The sequence below is a fragment of the Mustela lutreola genome, chromosome 16 (assembly GCF_030435805.1).
Source record: "Mustela lutreola isolate mMusLut2 chromosome 16, mMusLut2.pri, whole genome shotgun sequence".
Lineage (NCBI taxonomy): Eukaryota > Metazoa > Chordata > Mammalia > Carnivora > Mustelidae > Mustela > Mustela lutreola.
The window spans coordinates 50,608,762-50,631,390 of NC_081305.1; the positions used below are offsets into that span (position 1 = coordinate 50,608,762).

Sequence of the window (22,629 nt, forward strand, 5' to 3'; positions counted from 1 at the left end):
GACTCCGCCTATCTCTTAATCTGAGTCAAACAGGGCCTGTGACTCCGCCCACTTCCGGCCGAAGCTCTTGGCCCCGCCTACATCCGAACAGGGACCGAAGCTCGTGGCCCCGCCTCCAAACTGCCGCTGATTGTGTCCAAAGGAACCCGAAGCGGAAGCCCCGCCTCCTCCCGAAGCTTCGGGCCCCTCCTCCTGGCAGGCCCGAGGCTCCGCCTCTTTACGTGCTCCTGGCTCGGCTGCCGTGCGGTCCAGGTGCGGTGGCGGAGTGGTCCTCTCCCGCGCTCGGAGCCTGCCGCTTCCCCGCCTGGCCCGCAGCCTGACGGAGCCGCGCAGCCGGCCCGAGCGGGACCGCGACGGAGCGGCGCGCGCTGGGCGGGGGAGGCGTGGCCGGAGCCAGGGTGCCGGTGAGCCAGGACTGCTCGGTCGCCTCTTGCCCGGCGGGCGGCGCGGAGCCGGGCCCAGGTGGGCCGGGGCGGGGCCGCTTTGGGTGCCGGGCTGGGGGGTGGCTGCGGACCCGCGGGCCGACCGGGGCGGGCGTGGCACCGAGAGCGCGGCCGAGCGGGGAGTGGCGTAACCGCCTGTGGCTCTGACCTGAGCTTGGGGGGAGCTGGGGAGGAGCTGGAGGGGGCGTCCTCCGGGCTTTGGGTGGGAGAAGCGTCTGCAGCTCCGGAGCAGGTTGTGGCTGGAGCCTGGGTTCCGGCAGAGGGAGGCCCGCCGGGTCCCTGGATCCTCGGAGGAGGAGACTGGAGCTCTGGAATACTGGGCTCTCCACGGGAAGGGCCCGGGACAAGGGTTGTTGCTGGGTTCTCAGAAAGCGATGTCTGAATCTTTGGGGTCCTCAGTGAGGGGGGAGTAGCTTTGATTTCTGCGATCGCAGAGTGGCTGAGAGGTCTGGATTCCAGGAGAAGAGAACTGGTGGCTTGGGTTCTCAGAAAAGCGGGGCTGGGGGTGGATTCCTTTATCTTCAAAGGAGGAAGGTTCTGGAGGTCCGGATTCCCCTCTTCGCAGAGAGGAGCTGAGGGTGAGACTCCATGATCCTCGACAACTGGGGACTAGGGAGAGTGAATTCCTGAATCCTCCGAGGGGGAGGGGTGAAGGCCCGGACTCCTGGGTTCTCACCGAGAATCTCTGCCCCTCCCCCAGACCATGTCGCCCGAAGAGTGGACTTATCTAGTGGTTCTTCTTATCTCCATCCCCATCGGCTTCCTCTTTAAGAAAGCTGGTGAGTCAGGTTCCCTCCCTAGTGGAAAATGGGGGGGGGGGGGCAGGCAGGGGACTCCCTGGAAGGTTCCAGGCTTATGCTGTCCCTTCTCCCTGCAGGACCCGGGCTGAAGAGATGGGGGGCAGCAGCTGTAGGCCTGGGGCTCACCTTGTTCACCTGTGGCCCCCACACTTTGCATTCTCTGGTCACCATCCTTGGAACCTGGGCCCTCATCCAGGCCCAGCCCTGGTGAGGATTTGGTGGGGAGGGTTTGGGGAGGGGGGGAACAGAGGAGGGGGGAGCGGAGGGGGAGGAGGAAGCAACCTGTTATCCTTTTTGGGTCTGTCTCCCTTTCTGCCTTTGTTTCTGGGTGTCTCTTGATTATCTCTGAATACTCTGTGTCGTTGTGTCTGTTTTTCTTCCTCTCCTGCCTCTTCTGGGTCTCATCCTTGTGTGTCTCACCTGGTCCCTGAGATCCAGTTCATGTATTCAGGAGAAAAGAGGACTTGTGCAGGCCCTGCTACCTTTCGCGTTTCTATCATGTCTCTCTCCCTCCTTTTTCTTGCCTCCCGCAGAAAAAATGGAGGACTGGAGGTTTTTCACCCGAAAGCCTCTCTTGAGCCCTCCTCATTCTCTTCTCTGTCGTGGTGCATTTCTATGTGGTTGTGTCCTTTCTTCCACGGTCCCTCCCCCATTTTCTGTGGGAGGTGGGGGAGGATCTGTAGCTAGAATCTGGGGGAGGCCGAGGCGAGGTCTCTGTACCCAGCACGGCAGCCTTCTGCCTTTGCCCCAGCTCCTGCCACGCCCTCGCCCTCGCCTGGACCTTCTCCTACCTCCTGTTCTTCCGTGCGCTCAGCCTGCTAGGCCTGCCCACTCCCACGCCCTTCACCAATGCTGTCCAGCTGCTGCTCACCCTGAAGGTCAGACTCCCCTCCAGCCCTCCCTTTGTGCGAGGGGATCTCCCCATCCTCACTTCCCCCTCCCTCGCACTCCCCAGGGAGCAAGGGAGGCGGGCTTTCATCTCCCACACACTCCAGGGGTGGGACTTCACCTCTCTCATGCTCTGGGGCAGGCCCTCACCTCCCAGCTATGCTCTGGGGTAGAGAAGCACATTCCCGCCCCCTGCCCCCCACCCTCCTAGCATAGCGGGCTGTGTGCTTCCCCGACGTGCTCATGCTCTCGAGGACTGCATGTTGGTAGCGAGCCATTTAACGAAGTAGGAGAAACAGCTTGGGAGAGAAGGCACTTACCTAAGGGTACAAAAGCAGGACGCCTGGGTCTGGCTGTCAGTCACTGGGGAGGATAGGTGAAAGTGGATCCCTAGGTCCCACCGGAGACTGAAAAGTCAGGAGCTGCCGGGTGCTGGACTCGCGAACCAGGTCTCGCCTGCGTCCTGCCTTCTCCGCGGGAAGGCGAGGACAGGCAGGAGTCCGTTAGCCAAGAGTTGGAGGGAGAGCCTTTCGTGATGTCGGAGCAGCGTGTGCAAGGGAGCAGGCCAGTGTGGGGGGGTGGGCAGGCCACACGCATTCAGCCCCAGGGATGGGGGTGGGGAGCAACCCCAAAGCGACAGACTCCAAGACCTACTGGTTAGATTTGGGGAGGAAGGAAGGTTTCTGGCAGGAGCAGTTAATTGGCTGCTGGTGCGGTTGCCGAGGAGACAGGCCGGAAAAGGACCTGCTCTGGGGAGTGGGTGACCCTGTGTTCCCCTCTGGGTGCATGAAGTTTGAGGAACCCCGGAGGCCTAGGACTGTGAATGGCCAGAGGCCCCGAAATGGGTTTGGGGGTTGTAGGGAGGAGCCCAGTCTGGGGGTACAGTTCGGAGATCCCAAGAGCATGGGTGATACCAAAGCATGGGCTGCAGAAGAACCCAGAAAAGGGAGCACGGAGGGGGAAAGGCCCAGGAGGGAGGGTGGGGGACACCCGCTGGCGAGAAGCCGCTACCCTGCCACTCCTGACTCCAGACTTCTGCTGCCCGCGGGAACGGACCTCAGCTCCCCGCTAAGCTCCCAGGGGCCCGCTGGCCACAGCATCCCTCGGCTGCTGTGGGAGGGGTAGATGAGGAAGGCCCAGGGTCTGTCTGATCCGTACCCCACCCGTGTCTCTTCCCCGCAGCTGGTGAGTCTGGCCAGTGAAGTTCAGGACCTGCACTTGGCCCAGAGGAAGGAAATGGCCTCTGGCTTTAGCAAGGGGCCCAGCCTGGGGCTCCTGCCCGACGTTCCCTCTCTGATGGAGACGCTCAGTTACAGCTACTGCTACGTGGGAATAATGACAGGTGAGTGTGCCTGCGCCCCCAGGCCTGTCCCCTGCCCCTCGTCACCCTCTGTCTCCGCTCAGCACCCCGGGTTTGGTGCCCGTCTGGTATCCCTGCCTTCGCTCCAGTGTCTGCTCCTCTGAGGGCGAGCATCGAGGTGTGGGTCTAGCTCAGCCTCTCCCACTGCTCTCCAGAGCAGACACAGACTGTTCTCGGCCTCAGTGATGGCTCCCGGCTTCTTGGGGGGACATGGGATGAAGCGGAAAGGTCCACACAGCAGTGCTATTTCTGCCACCCGGGGAACAACTCTTCCTGTTCTGCTCCCACTTGTGCCTTGGAATGTTTTTCACTCGTGTTGACCTTCCAGTAGGTTCTCTTTTCAATGGCAGCTGTGACTACTGAGCTGTAATTGGCATGTTCAGCCATTGAAATGACATGCCATTCGCTCACTCAGTGGAGTTGGGGGTTCAGCCACCACTGCATGTCATTGTAGGACAGTTGTGTCACCCCACAAGGGGAGCGCAGGCCCTGCCGCCATCATCCTTCCAGCCTGCATCTGCCCCCAGTCCGTGGACACCACCGGTCAGCCTCCTGTCTCTGTAGACTTGCCCATTCTGATCATTTATGAATGGGATCCTATTCTCTCTGGCCCTGTGTGACCTGAGAGGCTGACTTCTGTCCATCCCACTGCCCCCTCCCCTGGCCGGGTCTACAACTGTTTCCTCTCCGTCAGTGACCCCCTTTGGTCCCTGCCCTGCTTGGGATGGTGGGAGGGCAAGGGAAACTGGATTCCAGCACTTTGCAGCCTGTGGTGGTTTCCTAGGACTTTGAACAGAGCTCCCAGTCCTCAGTGCCTATAAGGCTGGGCGCCTCGCCCCTGCAGGCCTCTGACTTCCCCCACCAGCCTCTTCCTCCCCAGAAGCACTGCTTGACCCTCCCTCACTCACAGCTGCCTCCCACCCCCACCCTCGGGGTCTGGCTTGTCCATCCCCATCTTCCTGAGGGACTTGTCTCCGTAGCGTCCCTTCTCCAGGTCTTTGTTCTTCTCGATCTGGCTGTCCTCTTTCTCTTTGAGTCCCGTGAACTCTCCCTTTCTGGTGTCTTTCTTTCTTTCTCTTAAGATTTTATTTTATATTTTTGATTTCTCTCTCCTTCCAAGTTTTATTTAAATTCTTGTTACTTAACATATAGTGTCGTGTTGGTTTCTGGAGAATTCAGTGCTCTTCACAAATGCCCTCCTTAATGCCCATCCCCCATCCAGCCCATTCCCTGCCCACGTCCCCCCATCAGCCCTCAGTTTGTTCTCTATCATTAAGGGTCTCTTACAGTTTGCTTCCCTCTCTTTTTCTCCCCTTCCCCTGTGTTCCCCTTTTCTGTTTCCTAAAGTCCACATATGACTTATTCACGGAGCATCGTACTCTCTAGTTCCATCTACGTCATTGTGAATGACCGGATTTCATTCTTTTTGTTGGCCGAGTAATATTCCTTTATGTATACACACCACACTTAAGATTGTATTTTTTTTTTTTTAAAGATTTTATTTATTTGGCAGGGAGACAGTGAGAGAGGGAACACAAGCAGGGGGAGTGGGAGAGGGAGAAGCAGGCTTCCCGCCGAGCAGGGAACCCGATGTGGGGCTTGATCCCAGGACCCTGGGATCATGACCTGGAGCTGAAGGTAGACTGAGCCACCCAGGGCCCCTTAAGATTTTTTTTTTTTTTTAAAAGATTTTATTTATTTATTTATTTGACAGACAGAGATCACAGGTAAGCAGAGAGGCAGGCAGAGAGAGGGAGAAGCAGGCTCCCCGCTGAGCAGAGAGGCTCAATCCCTGCTGCGGGGCTCAATCCCAGGACCCTGGGACCATGACCTGAGCCACCCAGGGACCCCTAAGATTGTATTTTTAAGTCCCCTCCACACCCAGCACCCAACGTGGGGCTGGGACTCAGGACCCTCAAGATCAAGAGCCTCCCAGCTCACTGGCTTCTTGTCCCTTTGAGTCTCCCTCCCCTTGTTCCAGGTTTCATACTCATCCCCCACCCTCCGGGCTTCCAGACCCTGAGCTGCGGCCCCCCCTCCCAGCCCTAGGAGTTCTGACCAGCTGCCCCCTCCACAAGTCTGCTTCTCCCCCCCCCATCCAGTTCGCAGTCTCGGGCCCCTTCGCCAGTCTCTGCTTCCACCCCATCCCACCCCAGCTCCCCAGTCTCAGGCCCCCAGCCTCCAGACCCCAAGCGTCTGACCAGCTGCCCCCTCCCTCCCTCCCTCCCGCCACAGGCCCGTTCTTCCGCTACCGCACGTACCTGGACTGGCTGGAGCAGCCTTTCCCGGGGGCCGTGCCCAGCCTGCGGCCCCTCCTGCGCCGCGCCTGGCCGGCCCCGCTCTTCGGGCTGCTCTTCCTGCTGTCCTCACACCTCTTCCCGCTGGAGGCCGTGCGCGAGGACGCCTTCTACGCCCGCCCGCTGCCCGCCCGCCTCTTCTACATGGTCCCCGTCTTCTTCGCCTTCCGCATGCGCTTCTACGTGGCCTGGATTGCCGCCGAGTGCGGCTGCATTGCCGCCGGCTTCGGGGCCTACCCCGTGGCCGCCAAAGCCCGGGCCGGGGGCGGCCCCACCCTCCAATGCCCACCCCCCAGCAGGTCAGGCAGTGGGAGGGAGGCCTCCCCAGACCCGGCAGGCCCCATCAGCACAAACTGGCCCTGCCCCTAGCAGGGAGGAGAGTGGGGGAGCAGGGGGGCGGGGTCACCACCTGTTGTCAGTGCAGTGTCGCCCCTGACCACCAGAGCCCACCTGCCCCTGGCCTAGGGACCTGCCCCTCTCCTAGGGAGCAGCACTCCCGGGACCTCCCGCTGCCCCTTGTGCTTGTCCCCTCTCGGGATGGTGGACTGCTGTCTTTTGTCAGGAGAAGGAAGGTGGCTTCTTAGCGACCATGTGCCTCCCCTATGTCGCCATGGAAGTGTCACCCCAGTAACTCCGTTGTTCTGGTTACTTGGGATACCATCTTTGGGCTGGGCTGGGCCCACTCTTTGTTGCTAGGGCAGTGGTTCCCTAGCAACTGGCCTGCCCCTCTTTGCTAGGGAAGCGGTTCCCTAGCAACCGTGATCTGTCTCTTCCTGCCCCGGGACTGGCTTACCCCCACCCCCACCCACCAGACTGCCCTTTGCTGCTAGAACCCCGCTCCCCTTCTCCCCAGCCATGGGGTGCCCTGGCAGCCTGCACTTTCTAAGGAAATGGCATCCCTGAACGTGCTGCCCTCTAGCGAGGGTGGGGGTGATACTCCTAGCCACCGCGGGTCGCTTTCCTACCATTGCCTGGGACATACCCTGGTAATGATGAATTGACCTGGTTAACAATGTCAGACCCCCCTCCCACCCCATGCCAGTAATTAGGGGCGTCTTGTTGCTAAGGAAGTGTTGTACCTCCGTTGCTAGGGAAATGATGCTCCCAGCAACAGGGAATGGACCTCCCCACTGTTCTTGGCAACCAGTGGTGGCCTTCTGCCTGGGGCTAGGACTACAGGGAGCAGCCCATTTATGCAAATTATGAATTCCTCCTTGCTCAGGTGGGGCCATCCCCTAGTTGTCATGGACAGCCATTCCATTGGGGGGAAGCAGCACCCCCACACAATTTTGGCCACTGCCCTAGTAACCATGGTGGACCTCTGGTCACTAGAGAGGGTGTCTCCCAGAAAAAGTCAAGCAGGAATTGAAGGCTTTTCTAAATATGCTGGGCCCTGCTCTCAGTAGATGGCTCCTGTCCCATTATCAGAAGCCACCAGCGGTTCCAGTGGGGGTGGAATGTTCACCACTGCTGGGATTGTTGGCACCAGGGACTCAGGAACCACTGTATTGCTGGAGATGACATTTCTTCAACAGTCATAGGGACCAATAGCCACGAAGGGCCCTTTCTGGAAGCGTTTCTAAACATCCCAGGCCTTGTTGCTAAGGAATGCCCTTTCCCTAGCAACAGAGACCGGCCAGGTGTCACGTGGGTCTAGAACATCTCCCTAGCAACCACAGACCCTCTCCTTGTTAGGGATGCTCCTTCCCTAGCAATCACAGCATCTGGACCACTTAGAAGGGACCACACCTGGAGGCCCCTGGGAATGTAGTGAGCTTGGCTGCTGAGGAATGGCCTTTCCCTAGCATCTAGAGCAGTGAAGGGCCAGGTTGCTAAGGACTCGTAGCTTAGCAACTATAGCCCCTCCAGGCCTTTGTTGCTGCTGCAGCCCCCTTACCAAGAGGAGGAGGACCCCGCTGTTGGTGAACTGTGCCCCCCCCCCCACCCGTCTTCCCTCCCCCAAAAGGCTCCCGCTGAGCTACCCTCCCCTGTTGCCCTAGCACACGTGGCAGCCAGAGCTCTTCCCTGGCCAGGATCCCCTCCTGAGCGGCCGGGGCTGGGACAGGAGCCAGCGTCGGGAGGGGGCGTGGCTGAGCTGCATGTATGTCCCCCACCCTCACCCTCCACCCCCCCAGTCCGGAGAAGGCGGCTTCGCTGGAGTACGACTATGAGACCATCCGCAACATCGACTGCTACGGCACGGACTTCTGCGTGCGGGTGCGGGATGGCATGCGGTACTGGAACATGACGGTGCAGTGGTGGCTGGCGCAGTATATCTACAAGAGCGCGCCCGCCCGCTCCTATGTCCTCAGGTGAGCTGGCCGGCCCCTGGGGAAAACACGAAACTACAGCTCCCGGCAGCACGTGAGGCTGCCCACAGCTTTCCTGCAGGCCGCCGCCCCTGAGGATCATGGGAGTTGTAGTTTCTTGAGGCTGGTTCCCTGCTGTGGCTTCGCGTTGCTCCGGGGCTAGACCGCTCCCCTTCCCTGGGCCTCAGTTTCCACCTCTGTAAAGGCGGCCTCCTTCGACAGAAGCAGCGTACTGAATCCTGTGGACTCTGGCCAGATTCTGGAATCCTGGCCCCGCCAGCTCCAGAGAAAGCTTACTGAGTTAGGGGGCCTGTGTTTGTTCCAACTCTTGAATGGGGGGAATGATGTAAACAGCTACATAGTTCACGGTGAGGGCGAAGCGCGGTAAAGTGTGCCATGTCCTCACTGTGGGGCCCGCTATGTGAGGGGTCACCGCATCTTAGCTTTTTCTCTTCACTCATGTGGTATTTCTCCGGTGGGAGCCGAGTGTGGCCATTGTGCTGTTCGCAGCCTTAGGACGCAGGACTTGGGAGGACATGGAGGCCCAGCGAGGTGATCTAACCCACCGGCATCCCTCGGTCTTCCCAGAGCCGGCAGATGAGGCTGCGGGGGCGCGGCTGACACGTCTCCGCTGGAAGCAGTTGCTCGTGGCCCCAGGCGCCCCTCAGAGCCAGGCTTATGATGGGTGTGGGGAGGAGGAGGTAGCGTCCTGCCAGATGCTGGCTGTGGGGGACTAAGGGCCCAGAAGGGCCAGTCTGGGGGTGGGGAGATCTGGAGGGAGGTGGGTGCAGGAGCGGGATAGGTGAGGGACCCCGTTGGGTCTGAGGTCACCGAGCCCAGGGTGATGGTCACGTTCAGCCAGGGTTACTGGATGGGGCATTAGATGGATAACATTGAAGACCTGCAGGAGAAGGTCAGGGTAAGAAGTGGTCACTCCAGTGTTCTCAGGTGGTGGCGATACCAAAAGCTCTGGAGCTGAGCATCGGGGCAAAGCCCAGTGTTTGCATTAGAGGTTTTCAGCTGGGAGCCATCATCCCACAGTCTGGGGGGCACTGCTGGGAGGTGCTGCTGGCGGCCAGGGGTTAGAGGCCCGAGATGCTGCTCCTCCAGCCTGGGAGGCACAAGACAGCCTGCCTATAGCACAGAATCATCCATCCAGGCCCCAAATGTCCACAGTGTGGAGATGGAGAAATCCTGGTGTGGACTAGGGACGAGGAGGAGCCGGCAAAGTCACAACCACTGAGCTAGGAAGACAGTCATGAAAGTGGGAGCCAAGTGAACCAAGTGTTGTGAGGCGGATGGAGGATCTCTTGTATCAGATGATGTACAACGAAGGGTTGTGTTGAGCAGGGCAAGAGGAGGAAGCCTCCAGAAACTTGAGCAGCAGTTTGGAGGGCAAGTGAGAGCCAGCTGGAACCATTGGAGGGAGACCAGAAAGAGGGAAGGGGTGGGGGTGGAGGGAACGTTGTTCTTTGGAGAGAGGTCACTGCACAGAGGAGCGGCCAGACCGGCGGGGGGGGGGGGGGGGGGTGCCGAGTAGGACCGAAGCCCAGAGCTCAGGTTCACCTGCGTGAAGTTCTGGGTGCCCAGCGCCTATTCATGTGCGACCCACTGCCTTGCTTCCCCCTGTCGGGGACCCTCACCTAAATGCTCCCAACCCATAGGGCTCTTTCTCCACCAGAGGTAGAAAAGAAAGCTGTGTTCATGAATTAGTTTAAACCAGGCTGCGCTACACACTGAGAGGAACCCACTAGAGAAATCACCGCAACAGGAAGAAAGCTCCCCTTTTTATAGACCCGAAGACAAGGAAGAGCCCCCTTCCCCAGCCTAGATCAAAGTCCGTGGCACAGCCTGCTCTCATTTCTCCGTCTTCCGTGGAAGTGGGACCAGAGCCTGAATTTGTGGGTCATTAACGGAGAGCATGTTTGAGTCCATAAAAAGAGGGGAAAGTGATTGGAGATTTCTGAGTCTTCCTGAATTGGAAATTACACTGATCCCCAAAAGGAAGTGGCTGGGGGCTCAGGTTCATGGGTCTTAAAGAAAGATCTGCTGAGAGGATTAACTGGGTTCCTGAAGCTCTAGAGTAGTGACTCCTGGGTCTGAGGGAGGAGGGGGCTGGGGGCTGGACTCCTGGGTCTGAGGGAGGAGGGACTGGGGGCTGGGCTCCCGGGTCCTGAGTCGCAACCTCTCCCCCCAGGAGCGCCTGGACCATGCTGCTGAGCGCCTACTGGCATGGCCTCCACCCTGGCTACTACCTAAGCTTCCTGACCATCCCGCTGTGCCTGGCTGCCGAGGGCAGGCTGGAGTCAGCCCTGCGGGGGCGGCTGAGCCCCGGGGGCCAGAAGGCCTGGGACTGGGTGCACTGGTTCCTGAAGATGCGTGCCTACGACTACATGTGCATGGGCTTTGTACTGCTGTCCTTGGGAGACACCCTCCGGTACTGGGCCTCCGTCTACTTCTGCGTGCACGTCCTGGCCGCGGTCGCGCTGGGACTGGGGCTGGCTCTGGGCGGGGGCGGCCCCAGCCGGAGGAAGACCGCGCCCCCGGCCGCCAGCCTTGCCCCGGAAAAGCTCCGGGAGGAGTAGGCAGGAGTCAGCCGCCACCGCACTCCCTTTGCGCGTCAGTCTGGCCACCAAGCTTTTGGCTGGGAATTCCGTGAACCAGGCTGCTGTCTCCTTTCCCAGAAAGCGCTAAATTTGGCTGGGGGCCTGGAGAGGATTCCCGTTCCTCAGCTCGCCCCCACCCCCACCCCCGCCTCCGATGCAGCAGGGCGGGGGGGCTCCCCCTGCTCCCCTGCTGTCTGCCCTGAGGGCTCAGTAAGCTGTCATCCCTCCTGGAAAGTCAAGGTGTTGTCCAGAGGAGAATCTCCCCTTGTCCCCACCGCGGCGTCCAGAGCACGCTGCCCTCCCTGCAGCGCCCCCAGCAGGGACCCCCGGGGCCACGGGGTTTCCCAGACGGATTCCCCTTTCTGGGGCGCCGGCTGCAGGGCAGCTTCTGGGAAAGCCACCCTCTCTCCCCAGGCTTTTGCCCCACATTCACGGAACAGTGTTTCAGGCCCGGAAGGGAACATTACCCTCCCATTTCATAACGGGGAAACTGAGGCACCGAGGAGCCGGCCTTTGGACATGGTTCTTGCAGCTTCCATCTGAGCCACCTCAGGGTCACAGCGCTTCTGTCACCCTCTTGTCATTCTCTGGCCTAGAATAAGGTCGGAATGTGTGAATCTACCCCCCCCCCCAATAAAATGTCTCACAAAGACCGTATGTGTGTCTGGGGGTGATCATAGGTGTGGGGCTCCCCCGGATGCAGGGTGATGGGCTCTGCTCCCAGGAGACACAGGGGCATCAGGGGGTTTCCGTTCCCAGGGGACCTTACGGAGCAGCCGTCGTCCTGATGGTACTCCCCGCCCCCAGCCACCTGGTGGCCAGGTACAGACCTGCCCCAGTCCCTGCCTTCCCTGGGGTAGTCCCCGCCCGGCTGGCCGCTGGAGACGGAAGCAGTTTCACCTGGGGCCGTGGAAGAGTGCCCGATGTGGGAACCGGAGGCCCGGGACTCCTCTGGAGGGTGGCCGGTACCCCGGGGAGCCAGAGCAGGTGCGGGAGTGGGGGGTGGGAGGACCCAGCCCCAGGGAGGAAATCCTGAGGGAGGCAGAGAAAGGAGGCCGGAACTCCAGGGTCCAGAGGGCAAAAGGGGGAGGGATTTCGATTCCTGGTAGTTTTGAGAGAGAGGGGAACCAGAGGATGGGGGTCCTGGGGAGGATTCTGGAGGTGCAGACTCTAGTCTCAAGGGAGGGGGGCCAAGTTCAAAAACTGAATAAGCTTTAAAAGGAAGCTGAAGAGTGGGCTTCTCAGTCCTGAGATAGTAGGGGCCTAGAGGGCCCACATTTGGGTGCTTGCGGGGCACGAGGCCCAGACTCCCGGGTCTGAGGGAGGAGGGGCTGGGGGCCTGGACTCCAGGGTCTGAGGGAGGAGATGCTGGGGGTCTGGACTATTGGTCTGAGGGAGGAGGGAGCGGAAGCTGGGACTCCTACGCCCTCCCAGCCCCTGCTGTCCTGCCCCAGGCCCGTCCCTCTCTTCTGTGCTGAATGAGCTCCCCAGTGCTGCTACCCTTCGGTACCGAGGCCCTGGGGTTCTGCCATGGGGGGCATCAGAGGAGGAGGAAGAAGATGGAGACAGGAATATCCAGGCCATCGCAGAAGCTGCCCAAAAGGAGCTGGAGGAGCCCCTCCCCTCCCGGGAACTGCCCTGGCCCCTGCAGGCCCGCCGGGCACACAGGTGAGTCTCCTGTCCCACCTCCCAGCCAGGTGAGGGCCATCCTCGGGCTTGCTGGCGCTGTGTCTCCTTCTTACTGGGATTCTCCCTGCTTCTCTTGGCATCTTTCGCCCATGCCCTCGTCTCTGCTTCTCTGACTCCAAGAAGTCCTGTCTCCCTGACGCTGGGACTCTTCCCTCGGCCGGGTTCACAGTCTCCGTCTCTGCTCAAGCTCTTTCTCCCTGGGCCTGAAATCTGTTCTTCGTGTTTCCTTCTCTACAGTAAGTCTGTCTCAGCCTCCGGACTCTTCCTTCTTTCCCTCCCAGGTCTGCATGATTCACTGGGCTGGGGAACAATGAACGTGCTGGCCTCTAGGTCAGCACTGAGAGGTGCCCCCCCGCTATCCCAAGCACAGTGTCCTAGCAAACCTTTCGTAAACCTGCTCTGCATAGAGCAGAGTCCTGTGCGTCTTTCCTGAAAACAAAGAAAGCACTGGAACTTCGGGCAAGTGGGGAATACCTGTGGGATACCATATGTTCCCAGAAACAGCAGAACCTAAGAAGCAGGTGTGACGCCCTTCTGAGAATGGGGTCGTGTGTCTGGAAATTGTTTTCTGAACCCCATCGTTATGGGGGTTTAGGGCACTTTGTCACACAGCCATGCTTGGTGAAATCTTTGGCCACTAGTGACAGGACGCACCACCCAGCCCTGCTTCTCTTCCTGCAGCTGCGGGAGAGGTCCCCTAGCAACCAGCCCCCACTCTTAGTTGGGGTCCAAAAACACCTCACTTATTTTACAAAAGACACATTTATCGCATCACTTAGGGCATCCCAGGGGTTTGCCAGGGACAGGGACAGAAACCAGATATATATTTATAAATCACAGGATCATACCTTCCTTTTTTCTTTCCCTTTATGACGTTTGCCTACAGAAAAGTGTACATGGCATTGTGTATACACTGAGAGTGTTCCCATGGTGAGCTCCCAGGCAGACTCCACAGAGGGCAAGAGACATCTCCCTGGGACCCAGAGGCACCCCACATGCCCCATATCACCCCCTTTCTCCCCACAGTGTCTCCTCCCAGACTACTAGGATGAGCTCTCGTTTTCCTGTGGCACTTTGCCACCGACGAATGCGTCCCTCCAGGGCAGGCTGCGTGCTTGCCTGGAGCTCTGTGTGGGGATCCCTGCAGTCTGAGTACCCTGCCGGGCTTCTGTGCCTCTTCCTGTCGGCCCGGGGTATCCCCAGTCACCAATATGCTGCCTTTGACTTCCTGGTCCCGCTCTTGTCTTGTTGCTACATTTGGGTGGTGTCCAGCTGGGGCTGCTGGGCCCTTTCTATTCTGCTCTGAGTCTGTTTTCCTACCAGGCAGAGCCATGCCAAGGACCAGAGGGCTCAGAAATCAGGTTCCAGAGGCGAGCAGTGGGCCTTGTGGCTTCGGCGGTCCAAGGAGAAGATGAAGGCGGGCCTGCACACCTTGCAACCCTGGGCGTGGACACTGAAGAGAATCGGGGGTGCAGTGGGGTTGAGGCTGGTGTCTTGGGGCGGGTCCCACTCCCCGGTCTGAGGGAGGAGGGGCTGGGCTCCTGGACTCTGGGTCTGAAGGAGAAAGACCTGGGGGTCTGGACTCCTGGGTGTGGAGGAGGAGGGGGCTGGGGTCTGGACTCCGGGGTCTGAGGGAGGAGGGTCTGGGGGCCTGGATGCCCCAGTCTGAGGGAGGAGGCCCCAGACTCCCAACAGGGAAAGGAGCCCCAGGCCTCTCTGGCTCCCCCTGCAGGCCAGTTTGGCGCGGGCACGGAGTCCTACTTCTCCCTGCTGCGTTTCCTGCTGCTTCTCAACCTGCTGGCGTCCATACTTAAGGCCTGCATGACGTTGCTTCCCACCTGGCTGGAAGGGACTCCCCCGGGTCCCCCGGGCCCTAACGCCTCCTCACCCTGCGGCTTCTACGACCCCAACCCCCAAGGCCTGGTCGCCTTCCCCACCCATCTCTTCAACCTGCTCTCAGGAGAGGTGCGTCCCTGGGAGAGCCCCTCTGAGCCTCAGGGCCCCCCAGTTCTGATCGCCCAACTGCATGGTGCGCTTTCCCTTTGCAGGGTTTTCTAGAATGGTCTCCTCTCTTCTATGGGTTCTACCCACCCCGTCCACACCTGGCAGTCACCTACCTATGCTCTGTCTTTGTCATTGGCCTCCTGGACCTGCTGCTCATCCTTCATCGGTCAGTAACACCGGTCCCCCGGGGCCCCGGGAAGCTGGGCAGAGACTAGTGCTGGGAGAAGACCCCTCCCCAAGGATCTGGAGTCTTGCTCTGTGATCCCTTTCTCTCAGTTGGACTTGAAATCACACTTAAAAATGCTTCATATATGCTAAAGACCAGGGACAACGATGGGCTGTTTCTCCTTCCTGGGGCTTAGGGGTTAGGAGGGGAAAGTAAGATAGTAGCCGAGCAAAGTGACCACCTCTTTTCTGGAGGGGCAAGTGCTCTATGGGAAACAAACTGGGGTGGTTCATTCATTCCCACAAGAAATACATTTTGAGCCCCTACTATGTGCCGGCCAGTGTTCTAGACAGTGGGCAAAACAGGACAAGAAACAAACCCGACTGATTCCTGCCCCGGTGGAGCGGACAGTTTATAAGCTGGAGACAGGTGATTAACAGCCATCCATACATGAGTCAGTGACGGGGCATGTAAGCAGGTGATCAGGGCTCTAGACACAGCAGGTGAGGCGGGCTGCTGTCTTATTAGGTGCCCAGGGCTGCCTCATTGAGACAAGACTTCTAAACAAAGCCGTTGAGAGGGAGAGGGATCGGTCAAGTAAATACCCGGGCAGAGAGCATCGCAGGCAGAGAACACAGCCAGAGCAGGGCAGGAGCAGGGTGGTGTGCTGGAGGTCACCCTGGGAAGCCTGTGGGCCCAGGGCAGAGTGGGTGGGGGGAGCTGGTGGGGCCCCCCTCTGTCTGTAAAGGATTTGGAGGCTTTTGGAGGGAGATGGGACTCCCTGCAGGTTCTTGAGCAGAAGATCACCCTGATCTGATTTAGGTTTTATAAAGGATTCTTCCTTTCTGGCTCTGTGGAAGAGGGAGGGAGGGAGGGAGAAGAAGCAAGAAGGGAAGAAGGAAGGGAAGGGGGTAAGGGATGGACAAGCTCGTGGCAGGTGAATTGTTACAAGGTGTTACAATCCAGGCAGGAGACGGTGGCTGCTTGGAGCAGGGTGGTGGCAGTGGCTGATTTTGGGCTTTTCTTCTTTTTTTTTTTTAATTGAATTTCTACTCCCCACTCCCAGCTTTCTTGAGATACAATGGACAGAAATAACATTGTGTAAGCTTAAGGCATACAAAGTGTTGAACTGATACATTTATATATTGCAACATGATTGCCTCCATCTCTAGCCAGTGTTGGGAGACAGGAGACATCAGGTGGTTTCTGTATCTTGGCTACTGTTGGTAATGCGGTGAATGTGGGGGTGCAGATGTCTCTTTGAGATCCTCTTCTCATTAACCTTGGATACATACCCAGAAATGGGATTGCTGGACGATACGGCAGCTCTATTTTAAATCATTTTTTGGAGGGGGAGGGAGACCTCCATATTGTTTTCCACAGGGACGCACCAGTTTACGTTCCCAGCAGTACAAGAGGGTTCCCTGCTCTCCACGTCCTCACCAACACGTGTTATGTCTTGCCTTCTTGATGAGAGCCATCCCGACAGGTGGGAGGGGATCACTCATTGGGGTTTGATGGGCACGTCCCTGCTGACCAGTGATGATGAACACTTGCTCAAGCACCCGTTGACCTTCTAGATGTTTGCAGAAAAATGTCTAGTCAGTTTCTCGGCCCCTTGAAAAATTGTTTTTTGCTGTTGGATATTGTCTGTGTTCTTTTTCAATGTTTTTTTCTATTAACCCCACTATCAGGACTGGCAAATATTTTCTCCTATTCCCCAGGAACATTTGTATTCACTCTGTGCAGTTTCCCTTGCTGCGCAGCAGATCTAATGCGTGGGGTCGCCCCGCTTGCCCCTGTCTACTTTTGTTGCTTGCGCTCTCGGTGTCCTGTCCAAAAGATCGCCCCCAAGGCAGAGGTCAAAGAGGTCTTCCATCATTTCTGTTTCTAGGACTTTTTTCGGCTTTAGGTCTTATGTTGAGGTGTGTAATCCGTTCCAAGTTATTTTTTGTGAGTGATGTAAGTGGAAGCGGTTTCATTCTTCTGTGTATGGCTGCCCAGTTTCCTCAGCATTTGTTGAAGACTGTCCTCCCCTCCCACTGAGTGTGTGGGCTCCCTTGTCAAATATTCGTTGTCTATTTTTTTTTTTCATTTAAAAAGTATCTCACATATCCAGAAAAATGCAGAAACCCAAGAACAGAGGTGGGTATGTGGCCATCCGTATCAAGAAATAATACCTGACCAGCCTCCAGAAGCCCCCTCAAGACCTCAGGTTGCCACATATCCCCCTGAATTCCCCCCATCCCATCCTTTCTTTTCGCACCATGGACCACTTCCATCTGTTCTGTCCTTCATATAAAAGGGAGACTCTGGATGTATGTGAAGGGGAGAGCTATAGAGAGAACCACATCAGTGGGGATTGTGGCTTTGGTGGGTTGATCCCGAAGTGGCGTTTGGACAAACCAAGGGACTAGTGAGTAGGTGGTCGCACACATGGGTTCTGCAGATGGGTCTGGACTGTAGGCACAGATCTGGGACACACTGGCATTCGAGCAAGATTAGGAGTTCCTCCAGGGGCAGGGCTGTGGTCAAGAAGGAAACCAAGGACTTAGAAAAGGTGGAGTGTCTCCTGATGCCATGCCTGGGACATCAGATGGAGGTCCCCCTACCTGGGTACACCTCACCACCCAGGAGCAGAGATGAACAGAGAGAGAGATAGAAAGCAACTTTTATATTAAAAAGCAAGTCAGTGATGTCCGTTCGGGAGCAGTACTATATAGAAAACCAACGGGAGGATATGATGGGGAAGAGAGAGCAAGGATCAGCAGTTTTTTGCTGATAAAGTCCAGATAAGAAACATGTTCATATTTTTGTTCATTTTCCAGCCATACGGTCTCTGTCTCAATTAAACTCTGCTGTTGTAGGACTAAGGCAGCTGTAGAGAATAAGCAACAGCAGCTGTGTTCCAATAAAACTTTATTTACAAAATCTGGTGCTGTAGTTTGCCACCCCCTGGGATAGAGAAAGCGTAAGAAGCCTCATTAAAGGGAGCGGTCAGAGAAGGACTTGAAGAGGTGACCTGTAAGTAGAGACCAGAAAGAGAAGGAACCAGTCAGGTGAGCAACTAAGACCTGGGCATTCCAGGCAGCAGGAACTGCACATGCAAAGGCCCTGTGGTGAGAAGAGGTTTGGAGTGTTCTGAGCTATGAAAGGCCAGGAGGAGAAGGTGCAGGGACAGTATTTGAGTTTCAGGAATTAGGTGGGGTCGAGATCAGGTGCGTGCTGGCTGGCTGTGCTACGAAGGAGCTTAACTTTCAAGGACAGGGAGAAGCTGTGAAAGAGGGTTTAAAGGGCAGGACCATCTGATCTGAATAAAAAGAAGGTTCCACTGGCGCAGGAACAGAATGGATTCAAGAGGGTGCAGGTGGAATCAGAGACTGGGGAGCAGGCATCTGTAATCATCCACTTGGGAGAGGCCAGGGGCTTGCACCAGGGCATTGAGCCTCTTGGCCCACTTTTCTCCGTGTTTTCCCCTCTCTCTGATTCTCTGTCCCCTCCCTGGGTCTTTGCCCCACCCCTTGGAGATCTCCCCTCCTTTCTCTGGGCCTTCCTCCTCTACCCCCTTCTCTAGACTTCTCTGATCCCTCTCTCTAGACCTCTTGCCTTCGTTTACTGTCCCCCTTTCTCTGAATCCTACCCCCTTTGGTCTCCAGTCTCCCTTCTTAATGTGTCTCTCCCCAGGGTCTTTGTCTTTCTTACTCTGGGTCCCTGTGCCCCTTTCTCTGGAGCTCTGTCGCTATCTGCTGGGTGTCTGTCTTCCCGAGTCGGCCCCTGAATCTCTCTCTTGGTCTCTGACTCTTTCTTTGCTAGGTGGCAGCTCGTCCAACGCCCAAGGTCCTCAGATTCATTTCCCCGTGTGTCCCATAAGAGGGGTGCCCCCGCACTCATGACTGACCCTCCACACCCTGTCTCCTGGCTCTCCCCTCCCTTAGCTCCGTGTCAGGACTCAAACAGACGCTGTTGGCCGAGTCAGGGGCCCTGACCAGCTTCAGCCACCGGGTGTTCACCGCCTGGGACTTCGGCCTCTGTGGGGATGCGCACGTGCGGCTGCGCCAGCGCAGTATCCTCTACGAGTTGCAGGTGCGCTTAGGGATGGGGGTGTACAAGCAGGTAGGTAGGGGGCGGGGCCAAGTACGTGGGCGGGGCCCCGAGAGGGGGTGGGACTCAGAAACGCAGGAAGGGTCTAGGAAAAAGCAGGCGGGGGGGGCCTGAGGGGGAAGGGGCGGGGCCGGAAGCTGCCAGAAGGAGCTTGATAAAACTGGAATTCCGTACAGGGCATGCGCGCTGGGCCTCAGGGCGCGGGGGCGCGAGGGGGGCAGGATACCGAGCACAGGTCCAGGCCTCAGGGCGGGGTGCGTGGGAGGACAGGCTGTGGAGCGCTAGCTCAGCCTTCAGAGGGCGGGGCTTGGGGGATACTGGGTGGGGCCTTGAGGGGGCAGGGTGTGGAGTGCTGGGGCGTGGCCTGTGGGGTGCTGGGTGGGGCTGTGGAGGGGCGGGGCCGGGAGATCTAAATTGTCCCCTAGAGGACCAAGGAGGCACTGTGACAAGGATTGTAGAATTCCTTAGAGGGGTGTTGCTGTATCAGTTCAGGTTGACAGAAGGCCTCTGTAGGACCTGGGGGAATTGAGCCCAAATGGACATCTTTCCTGGCCTCAGGTGGAGCTGGAGGAAGCTGTGGTGCGGCGCCAGGCGGCGGTGCGGACCCTGGGCCAGCAAGCCTGGATGTGGTCGGTGCACATTCTGCTCAATCTGCTGGTGATTGCACTCCTGGGAGCAGCCTTCTATGGAGTCTACTGGGCTACAGGGGCCACTGTGGATCTGCAGGTGTGGAGGGTCCTGGGGGAGAAGGGTCCTGTGGTTCCAGCACTTACACTTGCAAGGTTAAAAGGGACTGAAGTCTATAATTCCTTAGGATCTTAGGAAGAGGGATGGGGTGTACGTTTGGACCTTGGACTTTGGGATGCTGGAGGAAGAGGCTGGGGGAGGATGTTCAGCAAGGTTCTGAAGGACCAGAACCCTAGGGTCTCTTTGCTTGGTCCCTCTCTCCCAGGAGATGCCCCTTGTCCAGGAGATGCCACTGCTAAAGCTTGGGGTGGATTACCTTCCGTCCATCTTCATCTCTGGGGTCAACTTCTTACTGCCACCTGTGTTCAAGCTCATTGCCCCACTGGAGGGCTACACCAGGAGCCGCCAGATTGTTTTTATCCTGCTCAGGTTCTAGCCTTTGGGGGGTGTGCTGGGGATGATGGCAGGGCTGGCCTGAAGGACACTGGCTCTGATACATAAGCACGGAAATCCCCAGAATTCTGGACCCAGTGAGATCTGGACTCAAATCCTGATTCTTGTTCACAGAGCTTCGGTTTCTTCATCTGTGAAGTGGGGAGAACCGTGTGTTCCACACTGTTGCGGGTGGCGAGTTTCGGGTGAGCACTGGTCAGTGATGATTCCTTTTCCCTTCCCCTTGCCAGGACCGTGTTTCTCCGCCTGGCCTCCCTGCTCGTTCTGCTCTTCTCTCTCTGGAATCAGATCACTTGCGGGGGCAAGGCTGAGGCTGAGGAGTGCAAAACCTGTGGCTACAATTACAAGGAACTACCGGTGAGAAGGAGAGGGGCCCCGAATCCTGGGTCTATGAGGGTCCTGACTCCAGGTTTGAGAGGAAGGAGGAGTTTAAGGTGCTAGAAACCCTCCCATTGAGGACAAGGGTACAGATGGTAAAAACAAAAACAAAACAAAAAAACTGAGGCCCCCCCCATGCCCCAGAGAAAGAATTGTTAGGCTCTCACACGCTTGTGATTTGGAGACCTGGATGCTTGCGCCTCTAGGTGCCAGGGTCCTGAGGTCTTCCTGACCCATGACTTCCTTCCTCAGTGCTGGGAGACTCGGCTGGGGCAGGAGATGTACAAACTCCTGCTGTTTGATCTGCTGACTGGCCTGGCTGTTATGCTGCTCATCCAGTTTCCTCGGAAGTGAGAGCCCCGCCCCTCACAGTGCCCCACCCCCTTCTCTAGCCCCGCCTCTGCTCCATCTCTTTGCCCTTTGTCCGCAGACCCCTCCCCTCTATTACCTAGTTACTTCCCTCTGCCCCCGCCCCTACCTCTAGCCCGCCGGGGTCGACCTCTGGACACACCCACTCCAGGACTTTGAAAGCCCCACGCCTATTCGATTTCTTGACTTCCGATTGGTGGGCGGGACGGCAGAGGCGGGGCAATGCGGGCCACCACGCCTCTGACTCGGCCCCGCCCTGTCCCGCCTCCAGACTGCTCTGCGGCCTCTGTCCCGGGGCGCTGGGTCGTGTGGTGGGAACCCAGGAGTTCCAGGTGCCCGACGAGGTGCTCGGGCTCATCTACGCGCAGACGGTGGTCTGGGTAGGGAGTTTTTTCTGCCCTTTACTACCTCTGCTCAACACGGTCAAGTTCCTGCTACTTTTCTATTTGAAAAAGGTGAGGAGTGTGGCGGATTCCTGGGTCCTGGAGGAGGATGGAAGCAACGGTCCCCAACTACTAGAAAGAGGAGGGGTCTGGAGGACAGATTCCTAGATGTGGGAGGAGGAGTTTAGGGCGTCTTAACTTGTCCGTCCAAGGGAAGAGGGGACCCAAACTCCCGGATCTGATGGCAGAAAAGGACTAGAGCCTTGCGGTTCCTGACTGAGAAGGGGCCAGGACTCCTGGGTGATGAAAAAGGACAGGCTAGGACTCACAGTCCTGTGTCTCCTTCTCGCCACAGTTCACCCTTTTCTCCACCTGCTCCCCGGCCTCCCGCACCTTTCGGGCTTCCACAGTGAATTTCTTTTTCCCCTTGGTCCTTCTCCTGGGTCTGGCCATCTCCGCCGTTCCCGTGCTTTATAGCCTTTTCCTGTAAGTGTGAGAGGCGCCTTGCCCCCGCCCCCTCCACCCTCATCCAGGATTCTGAATCGCCGCCATCCTTGAACACTGCCTGTCTCTGCGCTCTTCAGGATCCCACCTTCCAAGCTGTGCGGTCCATTCCAAGGGCAGTCGTCCATCTGGGCCCACATCCCTGAGTCTATTTACACCCTCCCGCAGACCGTCCAGGACTTTCTCTTTTTCCTGGGGACCCAGACTTTTGCCGTGCCTCTTCTGTTAATCTCCAGGTGAGGGAGCCCAGACTCCTGGATTTGAGTTTGTGTGCCCTGGGGACCCTACTGCCTCTTTCCAAGGGAGGGGGCTGGGTCCTGGACTCCTGGGTCTGAGGGAGAAGGGAGCTGGGGGGCCTGGACTCCTGCGTCTGTGGGAGGAGGGAACTGGGGATTCCACACTCCTGGGTCTGAGGGAGGAGGGAGCTAGGGGGTCCGGACTCCTGGGTCTGAGGGAGGAGGAGGGACCTGGGAGCTCTGGATTCCTGGGTCTGAGGGAGGAGGAGGGAGCTGGGGGGCCAGGGTCTCCTGGGTCTGAGGGAGGTGGGGCTGGGGGTCCGGATCCCTGGTTTCTAAGGAGCCATTACCCTGAAGATACTCCAGGAGCGTTCTGGCTTCCATTTGTCTCCTCTAGCATCCTGATGGCATATACCTTGGCCTTGGCTAACTCTTACGGACGTCTCATCTCTGAGCTCAAACGCCAGATAGAGACGGTGAGCCAGACTGGGTTCGTGGGAAGAGGTCCTGGTTATAGAAAGAAGTAGCGGGGGAGGTTTGTCTCACCTCTACTTCACTTTACCCTTTACTCAGGAGGCGCGGAATAAGGTCTTCCTGGCACAGCGCGCCGTGGCCCTGAGCTCGGCCAGAGGGGCTCTCTGACCTCCCCAGCCTCCCTTTGTAAGTCTCCGGCACGTCGTCTCTAAGAGGAGAGAACTGGACAAGACCCCAAGCCCTCACAGCCCTGGAATTCGGAGATTTCCGGGGCTCTGGAGCTCCCCAACCCTGCCAGGTCCCTCACTCTCCGGCAAACCTCCTTCGCGCTTCAATAAAGGCAGCACAGGTTTCAGAGCACTCCTCGTAACTTGCATCCTGAGGATCGGGCTGGGGGCGGGTGAAGAGCAGGACACAGGCCAATCAAATGTAGAGGCCTCGAGGACCGGACGCGCATGCCAGCCAATCAGCTGCCGCATCCG

General features: G+C 58.0%; 2 protein-coding genes across 7 annotated transcripts; both read left to right on the forward strand.

Moving 5' to 3' along the window:
• The first annotated feature begins 289 nt into the window (after positions 1-289).
• Positions 290-11,360, forward strand: MBOAT7 (membrane bound O-acyltransferase domain containing 7). Of its 5 annotated transcripts, none has more exons than XM_059153639.1 (9): positions 322-404; positions 971-1,021; positions 1,144-1,222; positions 1,321-1,450; positions 1,995-2,121; positions 3,314-3,473; positions 5,727-6,087; positions 7,924-8,100; positions 10,295-11,360. In XM_059153639.1, exons 3-9 carry the CDS (start codon positions 1,147-1,149, stop codon positions 10,680-10,682), a joined length of 1,419 nt encoding a protein of 472 aa, XP_059009622.1. In that variant the 5' UTR covers positions 322-404; positions 971-1,021; positions 1,144-1,146; the 3' UTR covers positions 10,683-11,360. The 5 variants fall into 5 exon arrangements, with proteins under 5 accessions (XP_059009621.1, XP_059009622.1, XP_059009619.1 ...); XM_059153637.1 differs by having other exon boundaries at positions 348-462; XM_059153638.1 differs by lacking the exon at positions 971-1,021 and having other exon boundaries at positions 290-404.
• A 173-nt stretch (positions 11,361-11,533) lies between these two features.
• On the forward strand, positions 11,534-22,502 carry TMC4 (transmembrane channel like 4). 2 transcript variants are annotated; one of them, XM_059153612.1, is made up of 15 exons: positions 11,534-11,690; positions 12,158-12,371; positions 13,716-13,861; positions 14,125-14,357; positions 14,441-14,562; positions 18,498-18,645; positions 19,222-19,389; positions 19,616-19,779; positions 20,034-20,160; positions 20,434-20,531; positions 20,822-21,005; positions 21,289-21,419; positions 21,518-21,673; positions 22,071-22,149; positions 22,247-22,502. In XM_059153612.1, the coding sequence occupies exons 1-15, from the start codon at positions 11,627-11,629 to the stop codon at positions 22,313-22,315; spliced, it is 2,103 nt and encodes a 700-aa protein (XP_059009595.1). In that variant the 5' UTR covers positions 11,534-11,626; the 3' UTR covers positions 22,316-22,502. The 2 variants fall into 2 exon arrangements, 1 of the variants encoding a protein (XP_059009595.1); XR_009348953.1 differs by lacking the exons at positions 21,289-21,419; positions 22,247-22,502.
• The last annotated feature ends 127 nt before the right edge of the window (positions 22,503-22,629 follow it).

Excerpts from the sequence above, each read along its gene's own strand:
- MBOAT7 (XM_059153638.1), top strand. The coding sequence starts at position 1,147 with ATGTCGCCCGAAGAGTGGACTTATCTAGTGGTTCTTCTTATCTCCATC. Across the intron at positions 3,474-5,726 it reads CTACGTGGGAATAATGACAG|GCCCGTTCTTCCGCTACCGC; the intron begins GTGAGTGTGCCT and ends CTCCCGCCACAG. Across the intron at positions 8,101-10,294 it reads GCCCGCTCCTATGTCCTCAG|GAGCGCCTGGACCATGCTGC; the intron begins GTGAGCTGGCCG and ends CTCTCCCCCCAG.
- TMC4 (XM_059153612.1), top strand. The coding sequence starts at position 11,627 with ATGTGGGAACCGGAGGCCCGGGACTCCTCTGGAGGGTGGCCGGTACCC. Across the intron at positions 14,563-18,497 it reads CTGCTGCTCATCCTTCATCG|CTCCGTGTCAGGACTCAAAC; the intron begins GTCAGTAACACC and ends CCCCTCCCTTAG. Across the intron at positions 20,532-20,821 it reads CTCATCCAGTTTCCTCGGAA|ACTGCTCTGCGGCCTCTGTC; the intron begins GTGAGAGCCCCG and ends TCCCGCCTCCAG.